Source organism: Molossus molossus, unplaced genomic scaffold (genome assembly GCF_014108415.1).
Source record: "Molossus molossus isolate mMolMol1 unplaced genomic scaffold, mMolMol1.p scaffold_m16_p_7, whole genome shotgun sequence".
NCBI lineage: Eukaryota > Metazoa > Chordata > Mammalia > Chiroptera > Molossidae > Molossus > Molossus molossus.
Window position 1 is genome coordinate 60,006,369 of NW_023425401.1, and position 22,425 is coordinate 60,028,793.

The 22,425-nt window shown below is 39.7% G+C and overlaps 1 protein-coding gene and 1 pseudogene across 8 annotated transcripts in view; both read left to right on the plus strand.

The window, feature by feature from the left end:
- Window positions 1–287: 287 nt before the first annotated feature.
- Window positions 288–922, plus strand: LOC118619637 (annotated as a pseudogene).
- Window positions 923–8,575: 7,653 nt separating this feature from the next.
- PIK3CG (phosphatidylinositol-4,5-bisphosphate 3-kinase catalytic subunit gamma) overlaps window positions 8,576–22,425 on the plus strand; it is a 52,387-nt gene continuing 38,537 nt past the window's right edge. For 3 of the 8 annotated variants that reach the window (XM_036246626.1, XM_036246627.1, XM_036246625.1), the window contains exons 1-5: window positions 8,576–8,670; window positions 10,861–12,867; window positions 16,133–16,198; window positions 16,308–16,533; window positions 18,242–18,345. In XM_036246626.1, the coding sequence (XP_036102519.1) occupies window positions 8,626–8,670; window positions 10,861–12,867; window positions 16,133–16,198; window positions 16,308–16,533; window positions 18,242–18,345 (2,448 nt within the window). In that variant the 5' untranslated portion in view covers window positions 8,576–8,625. Of the gene's footprint in view, window positions 8,942–9,083; window positions 9,120–10,801; window positions 12,868–16,132; window positions 16,199–16,307; window positions 16,534–18,241; window positions 18,346–22,425 lie in introns of all 8 variants that reach the window. The other 5 variants (XM_036246628.1, XM_036246629.1, XM_036246631.1 and 2 more) reach the window with 5 other exon arrangements.

The window sequence follows — 22,425 nt, forward strand, 5'->3', positions numbered from 1 at the left end:
CTAACCAGGAATCGAACTGGTGACCTCTCGGTGCATGGGTCAATGCTCAACCACTAAACCACACTGGCCAGACGTAAAATAGTTTTATTTTTAAAGTTTATAAAAACAAACTTTTATTATAATAAATAAACTTTAATAGTGATAGGGTAGTTAGAATAAACAAACAAAAAGACAAAAAACTCCAAAAGTGTGAATTTTAAGAAAAGTTTTTGTTGGGCTTTCTGCTGCTCCTATTCAACAGACAGTCACATCTTCCTGCACAGTGCCAGCCACAACCCTGAGACATGATGGTGAAAACCAGAGTGAACAAATTTGGTCATATGGGGCACCTGGTCACGAGGGGTGCTTTTAACCCTGACAAAGAAGATATTGTCACCATTAATGACCCCTTAATTGACCTCAACTTCATAGTCTACATGTTCCAGTTTGATTCTACTCATGGCAAATTCAGAGGCACAGTCAAGGCTGAGCACGAGAAGCTTGCCATCAATGGAAAGTCCATCTTCATCTTCCAGGAAAAAGATCTGATCAATATCAAATGGTGTGATGCTGGTGCTGAGTATGTTCTGAGTCCACTGGTGGCTTTACTACTTTGAAGTAAGCTGGGGCTCACTTGAAGGATGGAACCAAGAGGGTCATCAGCTCCATCCCTTTTGCAGACACCCCCATGTTTGTGATGATTGTGAACCATAACAAGCATGGCGACTCCCTCAAGATTGTCAGCAATGTCTCCTGTATCACCAACTGCTTGCCCCCCGCGCCGCCCCCCCGGCCAAGGTCATCCAATGATAACTTTGGCATTGTGGAGGGACTCGTGACCACAGTCCATGCCATCATGGTCACCCAGGAGACTGTGGATGGCCCCTCTGTAGAGGAGTTTGGAGAAGTCAACAGGGAGGACTGCCAGTTTCTGGTTTTGTAAAACTATTTACTCCATCACTAACCACTCACCATAGAAACAAGATATAATCACAATGTCAGTGGCTGCTTAAGGTTGACAGGCCATATCCTTGACAGGCCATATCCTAAGTATCTTGTGATAAAAATAATTCATAAGGCATGAAATTAGATATATAATATTACTTAAATTTTATCATGCTCATCAAAGCCCTATCATCTCTAATACGTTGTAGCAAACATAACACTATGTCTTTGCCAAATCTATTTTCTTTTCCCCCCTGGACACAAAAGTAAGCTATATTTCCCAGCCACTCTTTGGAGGATTCAAGGCCCATAGGGGACAGCAGAACCACTAGGTTGAAGGAGCTGGGTCCTGAATAAATGTTTAAAACAGCACCACTCCACCCAACCAACTTGGGACTATGATGTGAGAAAGATAAAAACCACTGAGATTCTGTTATAGTGATTAATACAGCATACCTTAATAAATACATTAGGACTGCTGCATGTATATCAGAGAAATATGTGAAAAATTAAAACTGAAGTGATGGTTTATAAAGTATACTTTATTAGAGCTGTGAATCTCTTTTTTATCCTCACTCAAGGACATTTTTGCATTTATCTTCAGATAGAGCAGGAGGGAGAGGGGGGAAGAGAGAGAAAGAAACATCGATGTGAGAGAGACACACCCACACAATCCCAACCGGAGCTGGGGACAAACCGAGGTACGTGCCCTTAGTAGGAACCGAACTCAGGACTCTCTGGTCTGCTGGCCAACGCTCTAACCACTGAGCAGACTGGACAGGTAAGAGCTGTTAATCTTAAAAAGAAAGTCAAGTTCTATACTCTAACCCCACCCCTACTCCCACCCCATCCTGTTTAAAAACTGCTACAAAATGCTTCTTGCCATGGCAAGGGGTAGGGCAGACTCCAGAGGAACTTGCTTTCACTGAGATATACCCTATCTGCAGAAAATTGTCAGGTGAGTAAGAGGTATAAACCTCCAGTTATAAAAAAATAATAAGTCATGGAGATGTAATGTGCAACATAGGGAAAAGTCAATGTTTTGTAATAACTTTGTATGGTGACAGATGGTTACCAGACGTTTTGTGATGATCACATGGCAAGGAATATAAATGTCAAATCACTGTGTTATACACCTGAACTAATATAATACTGTATGTCAACTATAATTTTTCAAAAGAAATCAGACCCATGAAATGGGTATTTACAGCTTTGGAAGAGAACAGAAGAGAACAGGGTTCCTCCTAGGAGCAGAGCAAGGTAGGCACAGTCCTAGCCCCAGGCCACTGGTCTCACCCTCCCTCAGAGTCCACTGAGCCCTTCCCTACTACCCCAGCCTTGTGGGCAGCCTACCAGGAGGCCTGGGTGCCCCTAGCAAGGTTCCCTCAAACCACAAAAGAAGTTCCTGCAGGGCTGTGGCCTGGCTGCATCCGGAGCAAAGGAAGAGCATGGCTCAGGACCAGCACCCCCACCCCCTACCTACCCTCAGTCCACACTCCTGCACCATTTTTCTGAACTTGGAGAGACAACGCATCCAATCAACTCCTGTTAGACTCTAAGCCAAGATCCCAGGGCTTTGGAAAGAACAAAGTTCTGCATAGAGAACTAAGAGGCAGCTTCTATTCTGATGTTCACCTCAGGGCCTCAGGACAAAGACAGTGAGAGCAGGCTTCATTAAAGAGGTCTAGTCTCCCTCTGCTATACCCTTGAACAGGAAAAATTCCATGAATGAATCCCATTTTTTATTTGGAAACTCCCTATTGCAAACAGTTTTGTCAGGATCATGGTATGTGTGTAAGGGGTAGATAGAGACAGGTAGGTGATTAAATAGCTGTGTAGATAGATAACTAGATAAAAATGCTTGACAGTCTGCAGATCATTCTAAAGGCAGGGTCCCAGGGATGAGACTGGGTATCCACTATATGGGAGAGTTTTTTATCACAAGGATGCAATACAGTTTTTGTTCCTTACATGTTCCTTATAATGCTAATTGAATTGGGTTCCTTCTAAAGTTCCACACTACACACCATTTTCCTTCCAAGTTTCATGTTCTAAGGTTTCAGAAGGAGGCAGATTGCAGGGCTTTGGGTGTTGTGGTTAGATAGGAGGGAGGGGATGCCTGGGTTTGGGTTGATCTGGGCCTTCAGGAGTATCACCCAATATTCCTGTTGCTTCCTGTAAATGCAAGGGAATCCACTGATTCAAAAAAAAAAAAAAAAAGGTATTCTACACAAACTATCCATTTCACAAATATTTATTGAGGCCATCACTTTGTACATGGCAAGCACTGTGTTAGGATTTGGGAAATTCAGTGGTGAACAGAGTAGTCACAGTCCCCAAGCACTCACAGTGTGGAGGAGGAGGCAGCATAGTAACATTTATTCTCTGGGACGAGTGCTATAACAACGACCACTGACCAGCAGTGTGACCTGGGGCAAGTCACCTGACTTCTCTGTGCCTTACTTTCATCATCTGTAAGTGAGTCTAATAGTAGTGCCCTTCTCCTTGAGATGTTGTGAGGATCAAATAAATTAATGTATTGAAGTACTTAGAACAATATAAGACAGAAAGCTAGTGCTATAGAAGTGTTTGTTCTTGGTGGTGGTGATGACTAATAGAGGAAAGCTTTCTTAACACTGCTTCCCTAAACCAGAAACCCTACCAGAGGAGGTTACACAAACTGAGTAGAAGAGGAGTTGGTCAAATGGCTGAGGGAAAGAGGAAATGAGGAAAGAAGAATAGAGAAGAATAAGGGGAAGAGATGGAGCAGAGGAAGCGGCATGTGGCAGCAGGCACGGGGGTGTGGAGAGCACAGCAAGTGTGAGAGCAGAAATCAGCTTAATTCAAATGTGGAGGCAATTTGGAAGATGAGGCCAAGAGTTAAAGAAAGACCATATGGAATAGATCATAAAGGGTCTATTGTTATCATGCTAAAGAATTTGGATATTTAAATATCAATTTATAGAAAATAAAATTTCTAGAAATTTGTGAAGTGCTTACTAAGCTGTATCACCAAAGATTAGCTGAACAAGGAAATTGAGAAAAGTGTTCTCAATGGCTAATTTCTGATGATAAGAATGAAGAATGTGTGGGATGTCCCACAGGCACCTGGATCTGGCTATAGATCCCTGAGGCAGTGCTGACTGTCACTGATTTCCTATAGCTTCTTTTCTCTTAACCTGGAGTGGCTTCTCTCTACCCATATGGCATAATAATAGCCTACCTTCATAATGGCATTCAAGGGTGTGATAAGCTCTTCTGCTGTCTTCCCCAGTACCCCTTTTGTTGATGGACAATGACAAGCTAGGAAAATTCTGGGTCACGAGGAACAGGGAAACTGAGGCAGGAAAGTTAAACAAAGCCAAAAAGCTTAGCAGGCCACTTGTAGCAGAGCCTTATTTTGAAGACAAGGTTAAAACCTCTCCTTCTCACTGAAGAATGCAGGAAAGGAGGCGGAATAGAGGTGGGGAGGAGGAAGAGGAATCAGAGACCCTTAGTGCAAATCATCCTGAAGTTGTTAGAACAGTGGGGAGGAGGAGAGAAGAAGAGTATAAAAAAAAAAAGCCAGGAGTCAGGATTTAATTGCCAGGTACCTCCCATAAATTGTGGGAAAGCCATAACAAATAAAAGGGGAGACTTTTAGAGTTAATCTGTACCAGGATATCTAGCAAAGGAACTTTAAAAAAAAGCTTGTAGACATACCGGTATATAAGGCAGAAACCGCCCACTCAACTTGCTCTTCAGATTAACTGAAGAGCCCCTGTCTGTGCTTCATAAGCCAGATGTATAGGTTTGCTTGCTTTGCTTCATTAATAAATGTGCATGCTTTAATGTTTTAATAAATTCACTTGCATCAATGTTTTAATAAATCCACTGAACACAATGCAAATATTATCTAGAGTTGCTTATATAAATTCTTTTATATGAGAAGACAAGAATTGAGGTTTAGGACAGCCTGCACCCTCTGATTCAGGGGGTTGTCCAGTAACACCTCTCTGGTGTCTGTAAGAGGTGCACGTCACATTTTCACACTTTGTCCTCACTGTCAGAGACCTGACAGTCTGTTCTGGTGTCCGCCCTTCTCTGCCATCAAATTCAATGGGGGAAAATCCTGGTTGGCTCAAACCACTCACATAATTCCTAGTAATTGGCTGAGATAAATGGGCACTTGTCCTAATTCTAGCCAGAGACTTGAGGGGACCCTAGAGGCTTCTGGGAAAGTTATCCTCTCTCTGAAAGAGAAACACACAAGATGACATGCCTCTTCTTCCTTTGAATGTTGTATTGGTATGTGACACCTAGAATTGCATGTCCTCTAGTGTCTCCAACACAATAATTAGCATAGAGTATAGTTAGATTAGTTTACTTTTCACCGAAAATTGAAGATTTATGACAACTTCCTGTGAGATAAGTAAGGTAGATGTTGTCCCTTTGGTAGATTAAGAAGCTAAAAGAGAACAATTGGCATATATATTAGACCTGGAGAATGAGCAGAAATAAACCCAGGTCTAATTATTGCTAGTGCTTCTACAATACCAGGATGCTTCTCTTTCATCATACTAGATACAGACCAAAAACTACATACAGATTAGCATTCATGCCCAGACAACAAAGCAAGGCATGAAGATCAAATAAAATTATTGGAGTAGATTAAAATGACTTAGCATTTTTGTTCACATTGTATAAGCCATCTGAGACTGAACTTCAAAAACATGAAAAGATGGATTCTAATGCTTTTCAATCTGGGAGATGCACACGTCTGAGTCAGATAGCTACCCTACCCAGAAACAATAACCAATAATACAGTTTCCCAACCAGTGAGCCTCAAAGGGGTTCAGGACCCTTGGGGATATAGATATTCTCTCAAACTTTGAGGAGACTCTTCACTTTATCTGGGTGTCATAGTCAGTTTGGGCTGCTCTAACAAAGTGCCACAGACTGAATAGCATACAAACAACAGTAATGTATTTCTCATAATTCTGAAGACTGTAAGTCTAAAATCAGGGTACAAGCATAGTCAGGTTCTAGTGAGGGTCTCTTCTGGATTGCAAGCAGCTATATTTGTACCTTCACATGGCAGAAAGATCTCTGAGGTCCCTTTTATAAAGTCATGAATCTCATTCATGAGGGCTCCACCCTCATGACCTAATTATCTCCCAAAGGCCCCTCCTACTACTATCACCAAACTGGGGGTTAGAATTTCAATATATGAATTGGGGCAGCAGGGCAAACAGTTTATTGCATCCAGTGTGCTATACAAATGTTACTATTTACATATGCTGAAACATGAAATAAGTTTAGAAAGCACATGTCTGTCTTTTCATTCACTGTTTCTTGAACTGTTTTGTTGGTTCACAATTTTGGCTTGAAGACCTTCCCTATGATTTCCCTTGCCTTAAATCCTGGGTCTCCTCCTGCATAATTAAAAAAATTTTGTTACACCCAAAGTGACCTTCTCCAGTAAATTGCTGTAGTATGTAACATTATACATATAAACCACTTGGCCTATACATACTATCAAATTGTGCATCTTATTTTTTTCATCTATGTGACTTGTCTCTTTAATTATACCACAAACAGTCTCTCTGAAGGCTATCAGAAAAAATCTTTCTCAGAGCAAATAATTCATTCTTAATTTGTTTATTGATGGTTGACACATCTTACTGTGTTCTTATTTTCTAATCTGTTCTATATTCTCCTTCCTGTGATAGTTGGATGTGATATAGAAGGTCAGACATTTTTATTGTATTTTTTTCCATTTACAATGTAGTGTTATGACTACTCTATGTAAAACATGATGCTAGATGCATAGAGATTCACAGAGAGAAAAAAGAAGAAAAGAGAGAAACACATTGATAAAATAGGATAATGATGAGGTCTGGGGGTCTTCTAACCTCAAAACCTGGAGACAAACGAGGTCCTAACTAGTAAAGCATTCCTCTGCATGGAGGAAGTATCCATAGAGAGGAAGGAGACACTGGCCATTATTTCTCCTTTGGAACATTTACTACATGTAGTCAAATTTTAGTGGCTATATTAGGATTTGGGGAAGAGCAGGGTATTTTTATTCTCTAATCACCAATAAAGCATGAAGCATTTGCAAGTTGAATCATAAAACAGACTTTGCATAATTTGACTTAGCTGAGTAGTTCCTGCAGAGGCAAGGAGAACCAAGAGCTGGAGTCTAGCATTTTTGAAATAACGGGGGGGGGGGGGGGGGCGGGGTCAGGTTGGGACTTGGCTCCAGGGTGTTGCTGAGCTATGGCAGGGGAAGAATGTGTTGAGGGACAGAATCTATTGACTGGTCTGGAGAACAGAGCTGACCAAGCTCATGGTTCCTCTGAGATGAACCGTACTAAGCAAAAACTCCCATCCAGCCCACGTACCCCCATGAGCCCTCCCACACACTCTATGTGAAGCACAGCTTGGCAAGTTTCTGCAATGTGACTCCTTGGTCCCTGCTTCAGAACCAACCAAGACGGCCAACATTAGGCTTCTAAAGCTGCCAGTCTTCTAAGAGAGTATTCCTATATAGAAATATATTTTGGAGTGCTAATAAGCCCCCCTCTAAATATTTTGGACACAGACTTTGAATTGAATAGTTTGACTGCTGATGTCAACTATTATAGTATGGTTTGTGGAAAGCTAAGACCCAAGGGGCCTATGTGAAAGGAGATAGATCATATCAATCATTTATCTTGATGTCAGAGTGATTCAGATAACTTTTAATTATATACCTCCAAGAAACCTGAGGACAACACCATCCCACCTGTTATCCTTGGGACTCAACCAGAGGATGAACTCTGGTATAGGAACCCTGGGATGAAGGAGAGGGGGCACTGGTTCAGGATCTGAGTGTGCTTGGGGGTTCCAGAAAGATCACTTGGAAGATATAGAGCTACTTTAAAAATCATTTAGAATGGCTTTTCTATGGATTCTCTACTCTCATGGCAATCAAGAGCCATCTCTCAGTGACTACCTGATGGTGTGACAGTGCTCAGCTCCTTAATTTTCCCATGAAACCAAAAATCTATATTGTCTGCAATCATTGCCCACAGTAAGTCTTCACTTCAACACACGCGTGCGCGCACACACACTCACACACACACACACAGAGTGTACTTTCTGTTTCAACCAATGATATTTTGGATTCTACGTCCTCTGACAAAAATAGAGAACTAGCTCACCAAACTAAGGAAGTGAGCTGCTAGATCTCATATTTGAAAATGTTCAGCTTGATAACTCAGTCCTCTAGATCACTAGTTTCTCTTCCCCGACCCTCAGTTACAGTGTATGAACAAGAGATCATTTGAAAATTAATTGAATGGGCTTTGCAGGACTCATAGATTTAATTTGGTTCTTAAAAATCTTCCTACCAGGCTGTTTCTCTAATGTTGTGACTGTTAAGTCTTTTCTTCTACTTAGAACTACCTAGAAAATATTTCATGTGTTTATGTCTCATGAATATGTATTTTTTGTTTGGATCTATGTAATTTTAATTTGTTTCAGTCTCTCACAATTATTAAAAAATTACTTCTAAGAGTATAAAATATGATAAACGCTGGTCACTCTCATGCTTCACTCTCTGTGCTATTAACAGGAAATGCATTTCTGACACTTTTAAAATGAGCAATCACACATATAATCAACTTGGTTAAAACTTCCTTCCTGGTAATTGCAACACTTCCTCTGCATCTGGATATGAAGGGAGACCCAGAAAAGCGGAAGAGTTTAGAAGCACACTGGGTAGGTTTGAATTTATTGTTTTCAAAATCTAAACAAATGATCTTTCAGCATCATCACCTCCACTGCTTTACCAGGTATTTTTTACCCTTTCTATTTTTTGCCCTTTGTTGGGTCTGACTGGAAACAGTGCCACTTCCTTCTCAGCTAGAATATTTTTAGCCGGAACTGTTGTCGGTTCTTGAGACGATACTACCACTGAATGTCTCTGTTTCATTGTCTAGTCTAACCTGTATGTGTAGATATCCACGAGGTTCCGGCAATAGTTTTGCAGGTGCATCAGTTCTTTTTTGTTTTTGTTTGGGAGGAAGAGAGAGGGAGGGCACAGGAGCCTGTGCAAGTCAGGCTTCACATTCTTACAAGTGCATGCTACCCATTATTGTACTCATTAGTGTTTCTAACGTTTTCTCTGAAAGGCGATCGCTTCGTAACCTCAAACATGAAGGAAAGCAGTGAGTATTTAGTCTGACTATTTTCTTCTGCATCTTGTATCTTGTAAGATTATTTTTGATCACTGAGACAGAAGTTATTGTTGTGTATTTGTATGTTGCCTAAATTCAGACCTATTTTATTTTAAGTGTCAGTATTAATGTATCTTACAGTTCTCTTTTTTGTTATTCTATAATGTAGGAACATTACAGACCAAATAATGAGTGTTTTAAGTTACAAGAGACAGTGCTTTGGGAAAGTTGGTTTCATGTATTTACTAAGTAGAACTGTATAATATTTTATGAGAGAGAATATTGACTTTAAAAGTAATTTTAAATCAAGATTTGAACAGAAGTTTGGCTCTAATGAAATTTGTCTCTCTTATCTTTTAATCAAACTCTTCTTTTTGTTGTGTGTCAAATGCTCCACTGTTTCTTAGGAAAATAAATAGTTATGTGTCTCATTAACATTAGTCATTTAAAAGAGTATATGATATTTTCTGAAACATTAATCTTTGTGTCAATAGTTTCTATTTAAAATATAATATCTTACAACACTGATATTAAATATTAAAATAAAAATACCATACCTTATTTCTATTTCAATTTTAATATTTAAGCATTTCAAACATTATTTGAAGTGTTTGTTACACAGTATGTCAAATTTATACTTATATGCTTTGTGCTGGCTAGGTACTCAGTACACATTTATAGAAAGACTGGATAAGTTAATGAGAAAAACTTGTAAATTTTTGTTGTAGAGATGAAAATATTAGAGCAAAAAAGAAGTCAAATAATTAATTAGGATCCAAACAGCAGATTACTGGAACCCAGAAATGCTTCCTTCCATTCGATGGCTTCTCCATTGTCTAATGCAGAGGAAGAACGAATGAACTAGAACAAAGTTAAAATTACCTGTATGTTCCTATTGAGAAAGTTCAGCCTTAGGTGACTCCCCTAAGACACTGCCCGAATATAGCAATAACAACCAGAATTTCATTATTTGAAATAGTAAATATCTAAATATGTTCTTGGTTGAAACTACTGATTCTGATATTTTTTAGTTTTATTAATGAAATGATTAGTTTTCCCAACGAGAAAGGAAACTTTTTTAAAGAAATACAGGAAGTTGACTAGGGTGTAGATCCTGAATCAAACAGTTTGAACACAGAGAATGTGAAGCACGGCTGGGTAAGGTGTCTGGGTCCCAAGACGTGTGAAACTGAACAAAGAGGAAATAAGTCAGAGGCCTGCTTTTAAGGAGGAGTGTTTTAGCATTTCACAGTGCACCTTGCAAACTAGGACTTGAACCTTTAACTGAACTGTTTTACTCATCCATTAGTTTCAGTATACTTAAAAACAAGTACCACTTTGAGCCATTATAATATGTCAGATGAGTGCTTTCCATAAGTCCTTTATTAAATTTCCAAACATAGATAGTAGAGAGAATGACTACTGAACCCCCATATACCCACCGTCCATATTGAACAAGTATATGTACTACCTATTTAATTCCCACCTCTACCCTCTAAGGTATTACTCCATTTGACAGATGGGAAACAAACTCTGAGATTATTTAACTAGTTCAGGTAACCAGATACTAAGTGGCGGGGTCAGGATTCATGGGCCCCGACTCCAAAGCCCTTGTATCCCCGTGCGCAGCCCAGTGTCATTCTTCAACACCTTCTCCTTCTGCTATCTCACAGCAAAATGCAACCGGCAAGTGGCTTCCCTGTGACGGAGTCCTCTGTTTCTCTGCTCCCAGGTCGCGCAGGGCATGGAGCTGGAGAACAATGAACAGCCCGTAGTCCTGAGAGAGGACAACCGCCGCAGGCGTCGGAGAATGAAGCCTCGCGGATCAGCGGCCAGTCTGTCCTCCATGGAGCTCATCCCCATCGAGTTCGTGCTGCCCACCAGCCAGCGCACCAGCAAGACCCCAGAAACGGCGCTGCTGCACGTGGCCGGCCATGGGAACGTGGAGCAGATGAAGGCGCAGGTGTGGCTTCGAGCGCTGGAGACGAGCGTGGCGGCCGACTTCTACCAGCGGCTCAGCCCAGACCATTTCCTGCTGCTCTACCAGAAGAAGGGGCAGTGGTACGAGATCTACGACAAGTACCAGGTGGTGCAAACACTGGACTGCCTGCGCTACTGGAAGGTGCTGCATAGGAGCCCAGGCCAGATCCACATGGTGCAGAGACGCTCTCCCTCCGAGGAGACATTGGCCTTCCAGCGGCAGCTCACAGCGCTCATGGGCTATGACGTCACCGACGTCAGCAACGTGCACGATGATGAGCTGGAGTTCACACGCCGCCGCCTAGTCACCCCACGCATGACCGAGGTGGCTGGCCGCGACCCCAAGCTCTATGCTATGCACCCCTGGGTGACATCCAAGCCCCTCCCAGAATACCTGTTGAAGAAGATTACCAACAACTGCATCTTCATCATCATTCATCGCAGCACCACCAGCCAGACCATCAAGGTTTTGGCCGATGACACCCCAGGCACCATCCTCCAGAGCTTCTTCACCAAGATGGCCAAGAAGAAGTCTCTGATGGATATTCCCGAAAGCCAAAATGAACAGGACTTTGTGCTGCGTGTCTGTGGCCGCGATGAGTACCTGGTGGGTGAAACGCCCATCAAAAACTTCCAGTGGGTGAGGCATTGCCTCAAGAATGGGGAAGAGATTCACCTAGTGCTTGACACTCCTCCAGACCCAGCCCAGGATGAGGTGAGGAAAGAAGAGTGGCCACTAGTGGATGACTGCACAGGAGTCACCGGCTATCATGAGCAGCTGACCATCCATGGGAAGGACCATGAGAGTATATTCACCGTGTCCTTGTGGGACTGTGACCGGAAGTTCAGGGTCAAAATCAGAGGCATTGATATCCCTGTCCTGCCCCGGAACGCTGACCTCACGGTGTTTGTGGAGGCAAACATCCAGCATGGGCAGCAAGTCCTTTGCCAAAGGAGAACTAGCCCCAAACCCTTCACAGAGGAGGTGCTCTGGAATGTGTGGCTTGAGTTCAGTATCAAAATCAAAGACTTACCCAAAGGGGCTCTACTGAACCTCCAGATCTACTGCGGCAAAGCTCCAGCACTATCTGGTAAGGCCTGTGCAGAGACTCCCAGTTCTGAATCCAAAGGCAAAGTTCAGCTTCTCTATTATGTGAACTTGCTGCTAATAGATCACCGGTTCCTTCTGCGCCACGGGGAATACGTGCTCCATATGTGGCAAATATCTGGGAAGGGAGAAGACCAAGGGAGCTTCAATGCTGACAAGCTCACGTCTGCAACCAACCCAGACAAGGAGAATTCAATGTCTATCTGCATTCTTCTGGACAATTACTGTCACCCAATAGCCTTACCTAAGCATCATCCCACCCCTGACCCCGAAGGGGATCGGGTTCGAGCAGAAATGCCCAACCAGCTTCGGAAACAACTGGAGGCAATCATAGCCACCGATCCACTTAACCCTCTTACAGCAGAAGACAAAGAATTGCTCTGGCATTTCAGATATGAAAGCCTTAAGCATCCAAAAGCATATCCTAAGCTATTTAGCTCAGTGAAATGGGGACAGCAAAAAATTGTGGCCAAAACATACCAATTGTTAGCCAGAAAGGAGGCCTGGGATCAAAGTGCTTTGGATGTTGGGCTAACAATGCAACTCCTGGACTGCAACTTTTCAGATGAAAACGTAAGAGCTATTGCAGTTCAGAAACTGGAGAGCTTGGAGGATGATGATGTTCTGCATTACCTGCTACAGCTGGTCCAGGTAGGGGATGCCAGTGTTATTCACAGAGCACTCTTCTGGAGGAATTTATTTGCATCTGCACAGGTGCCCCATTCAGTTGTCATCAAATGCCCTTTGTAGAGAGCATCATGATCTGTCAAAGAAAGTCTGAACAAACCACCTCAAAAAATAGTAAACAGTTTCTTTTACTTTTTTGTATTGTCTTTGAGAGTTTTCTGACAAGAATTTTGAATATATTAATATTTCCACTTTTTAGGATGACTGGCCCTCTTGGAATACTTTTTTCTCATTTACTGTATTAATGATAGACTCAATTTATGGAATGCTCCCTTGTGCCAAGGCTCTGAGTGATATACATGTTTTTTTGTGTATTGTCACATTTAACTCTCCAATAACTATGATGGAGGTAAAATTAGTATTTTAATTATAAGGAAACTGAGGCAGAGAGAGGCTAACTTATGTGCACAAGGTCACATACTTTGAAAGATCAGAATTCAAACTCAGAAGGTCTGACCCCAGACTCTGCTCTTTTCACTGCCTCCCAATATCCTGCAGCAATCAGTGTCAGGACTGTGTCCTAGAGCGAAAAGGTCATACTCTGTGATCATGAATATGATCACAATTCATGAATAACAACCCACATCTGGATGGGGCTTTGAAAGCCCCTCTCTTTAGACAGGTCTGGCACTTCGTTTCCACTCCTATTCTCATTCCTTTTCAAGGGGTTAAGAGATGCTATGTCATTTGCCTAAGGTTTTCTTGGGAAGTTAAAAGAAAGGAGGAGCAGTTCTCTGGTCACTGTAGCCAATCTCAAATCATATTGTGCTGCTTGACAAGGAGGAGGAAGCAAAGAAATTGGAATAGCAATTCCATTTTGAGTGCAGAAGTATTCATTCGTTAACATAACATGTACAAAGCGCTTCCACTGTTCTGAGTGCTGGACATAGAACAATGATGAAAACAGAGCCTGTCTCTGCCCTTGTGTCGCTTGTGGTGCATGGAGAGGACTGACATTAAATGATACACATACAAGCAAATATTGAATAATAAATTGTGATTAATGCTTCATGGAGGGACTACAGAGTACTATGAGAAAGTAGTTAGGGGTCCTGGGGACACTTAATTTAGATTGAAGAAGTCAGGGACAGTTCTGAATAGGTGATGTTTGACCTGAGATCATTAAGATTATCCAGGCTATTATACACTAAACTGTCTAATTATTATCTGATTGACAGGAAGGCCCTGGAGTTTTCTGATGAGCATTTTGGATACTCTCACTTTAACTCTGAGTCTTCACCTTCTATTAGGCAGATACTTGAAACATTATATTTGGTTACTGCCTTCATCTATCAAATGTATACAAAATTTTTCTCTGCTAATGAATGCAGATACTAGCATAATACTAATGAAAACTTTAGAATAATCCAAATATCTTCAGTTTTCTTGCTCTCCATAATAAATAAACATTAAAAAATTTGCATGAATTATTTTACATTGTCATTTTACAAGTAAACTTTGCAGAATTGGAAAATGAATGGTTTTCTTGGAAGCATTTAAATGAAAAGGGTCAATAAGTAATATTAGCATTGAATTTGTGGTCGTAAATTTGAAGAAGAGTAGTCATTTGTAAAATTATTTGAGATATTTTCAGATATGGCCAAATGACTCATTTTGATTTAAATGGTCTCTTTGTTAAGACCTGCATTGTCTTTACAGAAGTGAAACATGAAGAAGGTTAAAAAGACTCACATTAGGGTTAGAAAATTAAAATATTTCTGAAGTGAGTACTGGTGTTGAAACAATCACATTCTCAGAATTAAGATCTCAGTTGGACCTGGCCAGTTTGGCTCAGCAGTTAGAGTGTCAGCCTGCAGTCCAGAGAGACCTGGGTTCGGTTCCCGCTAAGGGCATGTACCTCAGTTGCAGTTTGACCCTGGCCCTGGTTGGTCGTGCAGACAGCAGCCACTCGATGTGTCCCTTTCACATCGATGTTTCTCTCTTTCTCTCTCTCTCTCTCTCTCTCTCTCTCTCTCTCTCTCTCTCTCTCTTCCACTTCCTCCCTCCCACTCTATCTGAACAAAAAATGTCCTTGGGTGAGGATTAAAAAAAGATCTCATTTGGAGCTACAATGGCACCTATTTGACCATACCCATAGAACGTGTCTTTGAAAGTATGATGATAATTGAAATATTATCAATATTATCAAGTCAGTGTTGATCACTTTCAAACTGGAAAACCAAAGAAGTGGAAATCATACTAAAAGCCCCCAGACCCTAAAACATAAAGTGGAATGAGAATTTTTCTTGTTCCTTCTAAATACAGGATAGACCATGTCTATTTATAAGGAAAATACTCTGAAATATCTAATTTTAAGCCTCCTCTTTTTCTGTTTATGCATGATACCTATCCTATAACTTTATATATGCATCTATAATAATCAAACAATATTTGTTAGTCTGACTGCTTTTAAAATTAGAGACTATTGCAGATTTATAGAAAAGTACAGAGAATGATGTTATAGATATCATGCACCCATCAGGATTTAGTTATTATTTACATTTTATTGGTTCTTTTTTTTAAGTCATAGTGCTATCATCTAAGTCAGTATCTCTATATTAACATAGTGATATGAAAACTAGTAAACACTGCAAAACCTGAGGAAGCATATAAAATAAGAGATTTTCAGACAAAAAGTTCTGTATACACCACAGCGTGGCAGGGAGTAGTGATCATTCTGTATGGAATGATCCAAGCCTACTGTTTACTTGGAGAAAGAATCTGTGAAGCAGCTCAATGACTTGCCAGTAAGATGCCAGACACACATCGTGAGCAGAAGAAAAGCAATAAGATTTTTAGGATCTTCACATCTAACAAATATTTTTCTCCTTTCATGTACTATATCTCTACTGCCTATTTTCTTTCCAACAACCTCACTTATTTTCCACTTTTATAGATTTCTTATAGCCGTCTCCATCTTTCCCTTCTCTCCTTCCAGTCAATCAATGGAGCCCTTAATGGGAGCAAAAGCCCCACACCCCTTTACCTTTGAAGTTAATCAAAAGCACATGACTATGAGTCAAGAGTTCTGGTTTTTACTCCTGGTTCTTAAGCAAGTGGTTCACTCTGACCCAAAGTGTCCTTGAAAAGAAAGGACTAAACTTAAGTGACTGGTAAGATTTTCATCACCCTAGCCATAAAAGGCAGAGCACCAGTTTTTTCCATTTCCTTTTCCCTGATTAACCATCATAGAGCAAGCCCTACAAATGCCAATGTGTTCTTCCTTTAGGCTGTGAAATTTGAACCTTACCATGACAGTGCCCTGGCCAGATTTCTGCTGAAGCGTGGTTTAAGAGTAAGTACTTCTTTGATAGTAGCATGACATTTTAAAAGTTTTGGGGAATTGACTGATAAATCTAGAGCATTGGTCACAATATTTTCAACGGTCTTGTTCCCACTCTCAGAACAAAAGAATTGGTCACTTCTTGTTTTGGTTCTTGAGAAGTGAGATAGCCCAGTCCAGGCACTATCAGCAGAGGTTCGCTGTGATCCTGGAAGCCTACCTGAGGGGCTGTGGCACCGCCATGCTGCACGACTTTACTCAACAAGTCCAAGTAATTGAGATGTTACAGAAAGTTACCATTGATATTAAATCTCTCTCTGCTGAAAAATATGACGTCAGTTCCCAAGGTATTGTAGCTGTATTTTTTTGGTTCTCTTTCCAAATGCCTTCCTCTCCAAATGCCATCATCCTTGTGACTCTTCCTTCTGGAAGGCAATTTGTACCTTCCTAAAGGCAGCAAAGAATGCATGTTTTTAGTCCTGTCTTCATGGAGCAAGCAAATTTAAAGTTCTCCCTTTGCAAGTTAATATATTTTTAAAACTACATATATTTTTAATGGTGAGTTTATGATAGATACTAAACTATGAAAAAATTTTAAAGCATTACACAGATGTAACATCTGATTTTTTTTTTTTAATCCTCACCCAAAGACATTTTTCAATATTTTGTTCAGATAGAGTGGGAGGGAGGGATCAAGAGAGAGATAGCGATGTGAAAGGGACACATCGAGTGGTTGCCACCCACACGACCCAACCAGGGCCGGGGATAAACTGCAACCAAGGTATGTACCCTTAGTAGGAACCAAACCCGGGTCTCTCCGGACCGCAGGCTGACACTCTAACTGCTGAGCCAAACCAGCCAGGGCAACACCTGATTTTTAAGAACAATTTTGCACACACATACAAAGATTAGTTGTTTTCAGATATTTACCTTTTTCTCTCTATCTTTCAATATCTGCATATAATTTTCAAATGTTAAATCTTTTAAAGTAATGAATTACTGAGAAACTAAAAATTTTGGCATAAGAATATTTACCTCCTTATATATTATATATATATATATATTTATATTATATGTGTGTGTGTGTGTATAATCAGAGTAGTTCATGTTTTAAAAAATGTATATCACCTCTTCTCTAAAGGCATTTCTAGTATTCTCTTTTTATCCCTAAGAAATCCTGTCCCTACCCAAGGAAAATTAATCACTGTTTCTCTGTGTTCCCATAGATTTTGGTTGATAATGCAGTAAATTATAGTCATTAGCACATCTTTCCAGTCTTCTAACCTACATGAGTGTTAGAGCTAGACAAGATCTCGTATTCTTGTTTGTATATCTAGACCCAGCAGTATAATGGACACTCACTAACATACTCCGCCAGGATTTTACACTTCTGAATATTTAGAATTTCTACTTTTTCCCCTTGATTCTTTTCTAATACACCAACAATGCTCTGTCCTAAAAATAATAATGGTAATAGTGATCTTACTCACTTTTATTTTTATTATAAGTAAGAAAGGGGAACATTTGTACTGGCCTTTCAGTCTCTCTGTTATATGGGAAGTGGTTTTTTATTTATGTATTTTGCCTTTAGAATTTTGAGACTGTCACATCATCTCCACATAGCCTAACTTACTCGTTTCAGAAGATTTTACAGAGGCCTAACCGAATTCTATTTAATGTGGTCTTCAAATGTCTGTTCCCCAAATCAGATGGCAGTTTAAAGTTTCACACATTAGAAGGAAGAAGGAAAACTGCAGTATCAAATCCTCAGCATTATCCTTAAAACATACTTCTCTACCGATTGTCTTGGTATCCCATATCACTTCCCTTGTTTCCTCCTGTGTAGGCGGTTATATTGCTCCCAGTAAGCGTGACTTGTCTTGCCACCTCGAATGGACAGTTCCCCAAAGACAGACACCAACCCCCTTTTTTCCTACTCCACACCAGACCAAACATATATAATGTTGTGAAAATATGTGGCCTCAGGAAATGTTATAGATAATATTGGTAATTTCTTGAACTCACATAAATCTTGTGTGCTTTTGACAATTACAGTTATTTCCCAACTTAAGCAAAAGCTTGAAAACCTACAGAATTCAAGTCTCCCCAAGAGTTTTCGAGTTCCATATGACCCTGGACTGAAAGCAGGAGCACTGGTGGTAGGTATCACCTTGATGTCTCCACATGGCTTTTATGTCTTGAAAATGTCTGTCAAGCTCTTCTCTAAACACTAGATACTAAAAGCCCCAACACCAGGCAATATCCCACCCATTTTGTTTTAAATCAGCTTTCATGAGGAATCATTTACATGCAATAAAATTTGTCTATTTAAGTGTACAGTTCACCACCACAATAAGATATTGAACATTTTCATAGAAATTTTATTTAAAAATTTCTTTCTGTCTGGGGGGGGGGGGAACATCTGTAACAAAAATAAATTAATTTTTAAAAGTAAGTAAATAAAAGGCTTAGTCATCACACACAAAAATATTATTTTATATATTTTTTTTAGTTAGTCCTTTCCTCTTTCCTTGCCCAATTCCAGACAACAAATCTGCTCTCTATTATATAATTTTGCCTTTTCTAGAGTTTCATCAAGTGGAATCATACTGTATGTAGTTTTTGTATCTGGATTCTTTTACTTAGCATCATGTTTTTAAGATCCATCCATGTATCTCTGTATCACTAGTCTGTTCCTTTTTATGACTGAGTAGTATTTCCATAAATAACTATGCCACTATTTGTTTTCCATCCATTTTTTAAAATTATTTTATTCATTTATTTATTTTTGTTACAGATGTTTCTCCTCTCCCCCCCCCCCACTGATTCCCCCCTCCACAACCCTCCCCACCTTTCCCCCGGCTTCATTATCAATGTCTATTGTTCATGCACACATGCATATAAGTTCTGTGGTTTATCTCTCCACCACCACGCCCCTTCTGGGAATGGTCAATCTGTACCCTACTTCCACATCTCTGGGTAACCCTATTCCTCAGACTGTTATGATCATTATATTCCACAAATAAGTGAGATTATGAGGTATTTCTTTTTTTTTCAGCTTGGCTTGTATCGCTTAGGATAATACTTTCCAAGTCCCTCCATGTTGTCTCAAAGGATAAGAGATCTTTCTTTCTTACAGCTGCATAGTACTCCATTGTGTATATATACCAGCTTTTTATCCATCCGTCTACTGATGGATATTTGGGCTGTTTCCAGATCTTAGCTATTGTAAATATTGCCGCTAAAAACATGGGGGTACATATATTCTTTCTGATTGGTGTTTCAGGCTTCTTAAGGTATATTGCTAGAAGAGGGATCACTGGGTCAAATGGAAGTTCAATTTTTAATTTTTTGAGGTAACACAATATTGTTTTTCATAGTACCTGCACCAGTCTGCATTCCCACCAGCAATGTACTAGAATCCCCTTTTCTCCACACCCTCGCCAACACTTGTTTGATGATTTGTTGATGGTGGCCATTCTGACAGGTGTGAGGTGATACCTTATTGTTGTTTTATTTTGCATCTCTCTGATGATTAGTGATGTTGAGCATTTCTTCATATGTCTCTTAGCCATTTGTATGTCCTGTTTGGAGAGGTGACTAGTTCCTCTGCCCATTTTTTAATTGGGTTCTTTGTCTTCCTTTTGTGGAGTTGTATGAGTACTCTATATATATTGGAAATTAATCCTTATCTGATATATCATTGGCAATTATGCTCTCCCATACAGTGGGTTGCCTTTCCATTTCTATGATTGTATATTTTGCTGTGCAAAAGCTTTTGAGTTTGATGTAGTCCCATGTGTTCATTTTCTCCTTTGTTTCTGTTGCTTTAGGTGATGTATCAGTGAAAATTCTGCTGCGTATGATGTCTGAAATTTTGTTGCCTACAGGTTCTTCTAGGATTTTTATGGATTCATGAGTCACATTTAAGTCTTTTATCCATTTTTAGTTTATTCTTGTGTATGGTGTAAGTTGATGGTCTAGTTTCATTTTTTTGCATGTAGCTGTCCAATTTTCCCAACACCATTTATTAAAGAGGCTGTCCTTACTCCACTGTATGCCCTTGCCACCTTTGTCAAATATTAATTGAGCATATTGCCTTGGGTCCATTTCTGGGTTTTCTGTTTGGTTCCACTGGTCTATGTGCCTGGTCTTGTGCCAGTACCAGGCTGTTTTGATTACAGTGGCTTTGTAGTATAACCTGAAATCTGGTAATGTGATCCCTCTTACTTTGTTCTTCTTTTTCAAGACTGCTGTGGCTATTCAGGGTCTTTTTTGGTTCCATATGAACTTTTAAAGTATTTGTTCTAGCTCTGTGAAGTATATTGGTATTTTGATGGGTATTGCATTGAATTTATAGATTGCTTTAGGTAGTATGGACATTTTAATGATGTTAATTCTTCCAATCCATGAACAAGGTATGTGCTTCCACTTTTTTATATATTCCTCTATTTCTTTTTGCAATGACCTGTAGTTTTTGGCGAATACGTCCTTTATTTCTTTGGTTAGGTTTATTCCTAGGTATCTTAATTTTTTTGCTGCAATTGTAAATGGGATTGTTTCCTTAATTTCTTTTTCTGTGAGTTCATTATTTGTGTATAAGAGTGCCATTCATTTCTTGACGTTAATTTTGTATCCTGCTACTTTGCTAAATTCATTTATTAGGTCTAGTAAATTTTTGGTGGAGTCTTTGGGGTTTTCTATGTATAGTATCATGTCCTCTACAAATAATGACAGTTTCACTTCCTCCTTTCCAATTTGGATCCTTTTTATTTTTTCTTCCTGTCTGATTGCTGTGGCTAAGACTTCCAGTACTATGTCAAATAAGAGTGGCGAGAGTGGCCATCCCTGTCTTGTTGCTGTTCTTAAGGAAAATGCTTTTAGTTTTTGCCCATTGAGTATGATGTTGGCTATAGGTCTTTCATATATGGCCTTTATTATGTCGAGATATGATCCATCTATTCCCACATTGCTGAGCTTTTTTATCAGAAATGGGTGCTGGATTTTGTCGAAGGCTTTTTCGGCATCTATTGATATGATCGTGTGGTTTTTATTCTTCATATTATTTATGTGGTGTATCACATTTATTGATTTGTGAATATTGTACCAGCCTTGCATCCCTGGGATGAATCCCCCTTGGTCAAGGTGAATAATATTTTTGATGTATTGCTGGATCTGATTTGCTAGTATTTTGTTCAGGATTTTGGCGTCTATGTTCATCAGGGATATTGGCCTGTAGTTTTCTTTCTTTGTAATATCTTTTGCTGGTTTTGGAATTAGAATTATGCTGGCCTCATAAAATGAGTTTGGAAATCTTCCTTCTTCTTGAATTTTTTGAAACAGATTGAAGAGAATGGGTATTAGTTCTTCTTTGAATGTTTGATAAAATTTCCCCGTGAAGCCATCTGGGCCTGGGCTTCTGAAGTTTGCTGGGAGAGTCTTGATTACATCTTCCATGTCTTTTGTTGTTATTGTTCTGTTCAAGTTTTCTATCTCTTCTCGGTTCAGTTTTTGGTAACTATGTGTTTCTAAAAATGTGTCCATTTTGCTTAGATTGTCGAATTTGTTGCCGTATAATTGTTCATAATATTTGTTAACAATCCTTTGTATTTCTGTGGTGTCAGTTATTATTTCTACTCTTGCATTTCTGATTTTGTGTATTTGGGTTTTCTCTCTTTGTTTCTTGGTGAGTCTAGCTAAGGGTCCATCAATCTTCTTTATGTTTTCGAAAAACCAGCTCTTTGTTTCATTGATCTTTTGAATTTTTTTTTTCTCTATGGCATTTATTTCTGCTCTGATCTTTACTATTTTCTTCCTTTTACTTGCTCTGGGGTTTTCTTTTTGTTTGCTTTCTACTTCTTTAAGTTGTGAGGTTAGACAGTCTATTAGAGATTTTTGTTTGTTTGTTTCTTGAAGTAGGTCTGCAGTGCTATGAACTTCCCTCTCAGAACTGCTTTCACTGCATCCCATAGGTTTTGTGGTGTTGTGTGTTCATTTGCATTGGTTTCCAGGAACTTTTTAATTTCTTCCTTGATCTTCTTGGTAACCCATTCGTTGTTTAATAGCATGCTGTTTACCTCTGTGTGTTCAAATGATTTTACATGTTCTTATTGCAATTGATTTCTAGTTTCATGCCATTGTGATCTGAGAAGATGCTTGATATGATTTCAATCTTCTTGAACTTGTAGATACTTAGTTTGTGTCCTAACAAGTGGTCTATCTCTGAGAATGTCTGATGT